The following is a 2,088-nucleotide window of genomic DNA, read 5'->3' as shown; positions in this document are numbered from 1 at the left end:
CTGTATAGAAGTATAGTTGTCTCAGATTGAATGAAAGTAATATAAGCCTACATTCATCCTCATGATCCTAAATAGTAATAAGAAACATATTTGTAATTAAGTGGTTTCACGACTCTAACAGGCTATCCGTAAATTTTAAGCAACACATCCAATTTTTCTAGTGTCAGTTCGGATTGTTAAGTAGGCCTAATGTATTAATGATATGCTAGTTTGTAATTTTATTGCAGCAACATATATCAACCAACATAAAAATACTCAAAAGGCATTTAAGAACAAAGCAATCAAGTACAAAAATCTCAGTTCAGATTTATAAATAGTTTTGGCCTTAATTTAATATGACCCGTGAGGTAATATAAAATAATTAAAAAACAAAAAACAAACAAACAAAAAAGGGGGAAAAAAGCCAATCCAACAATCAATGCAGTGTAGCACAGCTACAGAATTAAAAGCAGAATTTGAAATTGGCAAAAAAACCTTCAAATGTCGAGGCTCAAGGGGGCGTCAGTTCTATAGTATAATAACTCGCTTTTATTTGTCCCGTGTGAGATACTAATTCTAAAAATAATTTATGGCCATTCAAACAAACTAATTACGGACCAGAACTCCATAAGGCCAACTAAAAAAAAAAAGTAGTTTCTCGTCCTAATACTTTGAACAAAGGAGAATGAGGACACTTTTTTTTTACTGCGAGATGGCAAATTCAAGATCGTCAATGAGAAACAGTACTACTTCCTCACGTTTACCAACTAGACACATTGCAAATAAATGAAGAACTAGACACGATTCATAACATGTATCCCCAACCACGAACGATAGACAGGAATTTTACTGATGCGAGCTAGCCAGATTTTCATACATTCCGTAAAATAAAGGAAATAATTTTTTTTTTAAATGGTGAGGCAGAGAAAATGGATGTGCGAGGGGACGAGAAACTAGTATTTTTTTTTTTTTGGCCTGATTATGCTGTTTTGCAGATCATGAATATATATAATAGCCTGATTTAGTATTTTTTTCGGCTTTAATTCTCTGCCCCATACAGCTGTTTAGAGGATTTTAAATTACGTACATTGACTGAAGTACATAAAAGAAAATATTAGCCAGATTAGTTCACCAGCCAAATAAATTGAAATAGAAATCAGATTTTGATTGAGATTAAATAGTTATAGAAATCATATTTTGAATAAACTTAATTATAGAAACCATTTCGACCCAATTTAGGTTTGGTATGATCACAACAGTGTGGCAAGTGGGCATGCGCCAGTTAGACGATTGAGTTTTAAGCCACTCCTTAAAGCAGCTTAAATGTATTATAAAACGGCGCATTGATCGCACTGCGAAGGAGTTTCATATCTGAGTTTAGATGAAAAAGTAAGTTGTTTGCTTAGTGAACACAGTCGACTCTAGTAAACTGTGTAGTGCCTTTTTGCCATGTTATTTGCTAGAAATAAACGTACTATTGTAGTAGTAGTGCCTTTGTGCCATTGTTATTTGCTGAATAAATGTTATAGTTTTGTAGCTGAACAATGAAGTGGGTTTTATTAGCCAAATTTGATAAGAATGCTAAGAAACTTACCTCATCCTCTAAGCCCAAAAGGAACATAAGCACAGGGAGATCTCTCCACTCGAATGCTAAACTTAGTAACACCTCCCTGGAAAGTTCAGAACTTAGCATTTTGGGAAATCGCCTATGCTCAGTATTATCAGAAGTCTGCAATAACTTTTAATATGCAACATGCGAGTCTCTGTTGCCTTAAACTCTCTTTGCATGTATTTTGCTATGTCTTTGCTGTACTGCTTTTATTTTATTGTTTTAATGCATTTATTTTGTATTTGTATGATTGCATTTTGAACAATTTAATTGGTCTTTATTACTTTAAATACTATATATCTGAATGTTTTTAATAATGTAAATTTGAAGCAATTCAGTTTATTCTGCAATGCAATTTTATTTTTGAATAAACCAGATTTGAATTAATTGAATTGAATTACACGTCTTTGTAAACTTCACAATAATGGTTATAAACACACCACATGCCACTTAGAAATCACCGCAAGTTTGAAACTCTCTATGCTTCACTATAAGGTACA

General features: G+C 32.8%; 1 protein-coding gene across 1 annotated transcript in view; it reads right to left on the bottom strand.

The window, feature by feature from the left end:
- LOC117122430 (meiosis 1 arrest protein-like) overlaps positions 1–1,672 on the bottom strand; it is a 13,932-nt gene extending 12,260 nt beyond the window's left edge. Inside the window, exon 1 of the mRNA XM_033268002.1 lies at positions 1,574–1,672. Coding sequence (XP_033123893.1) covers positions 1,574–1,672 — 99 coding nt within the window. The remainder of the gene's footprint in view (positions 1–1,573) is intronic.
- Positions 1,673–2,088: the final 416 nt, after the last annotated feature.

Source organism: Anneissia japonica, unplaced genomic scaffold, assembly GCF_011630105.1.
Source record: "Anneissia japonica isolate Jap-2015-1 unplaced genomic scaffold, ASM1163010v1 scaffold275_len1219475_cov178, whole genome shotgun sequence".
Taxonomy (NCBI): Eukaryota; Metazoa; Echinodermata; class Crinoidea; order Comatulida; family Comatulidae; genus Anneissia; species Anneissia japonica.
Note: the sequence above shows the minus strand (reverse complement) of the source record. Positions and strands in the feature narration are given on the sequence as shown.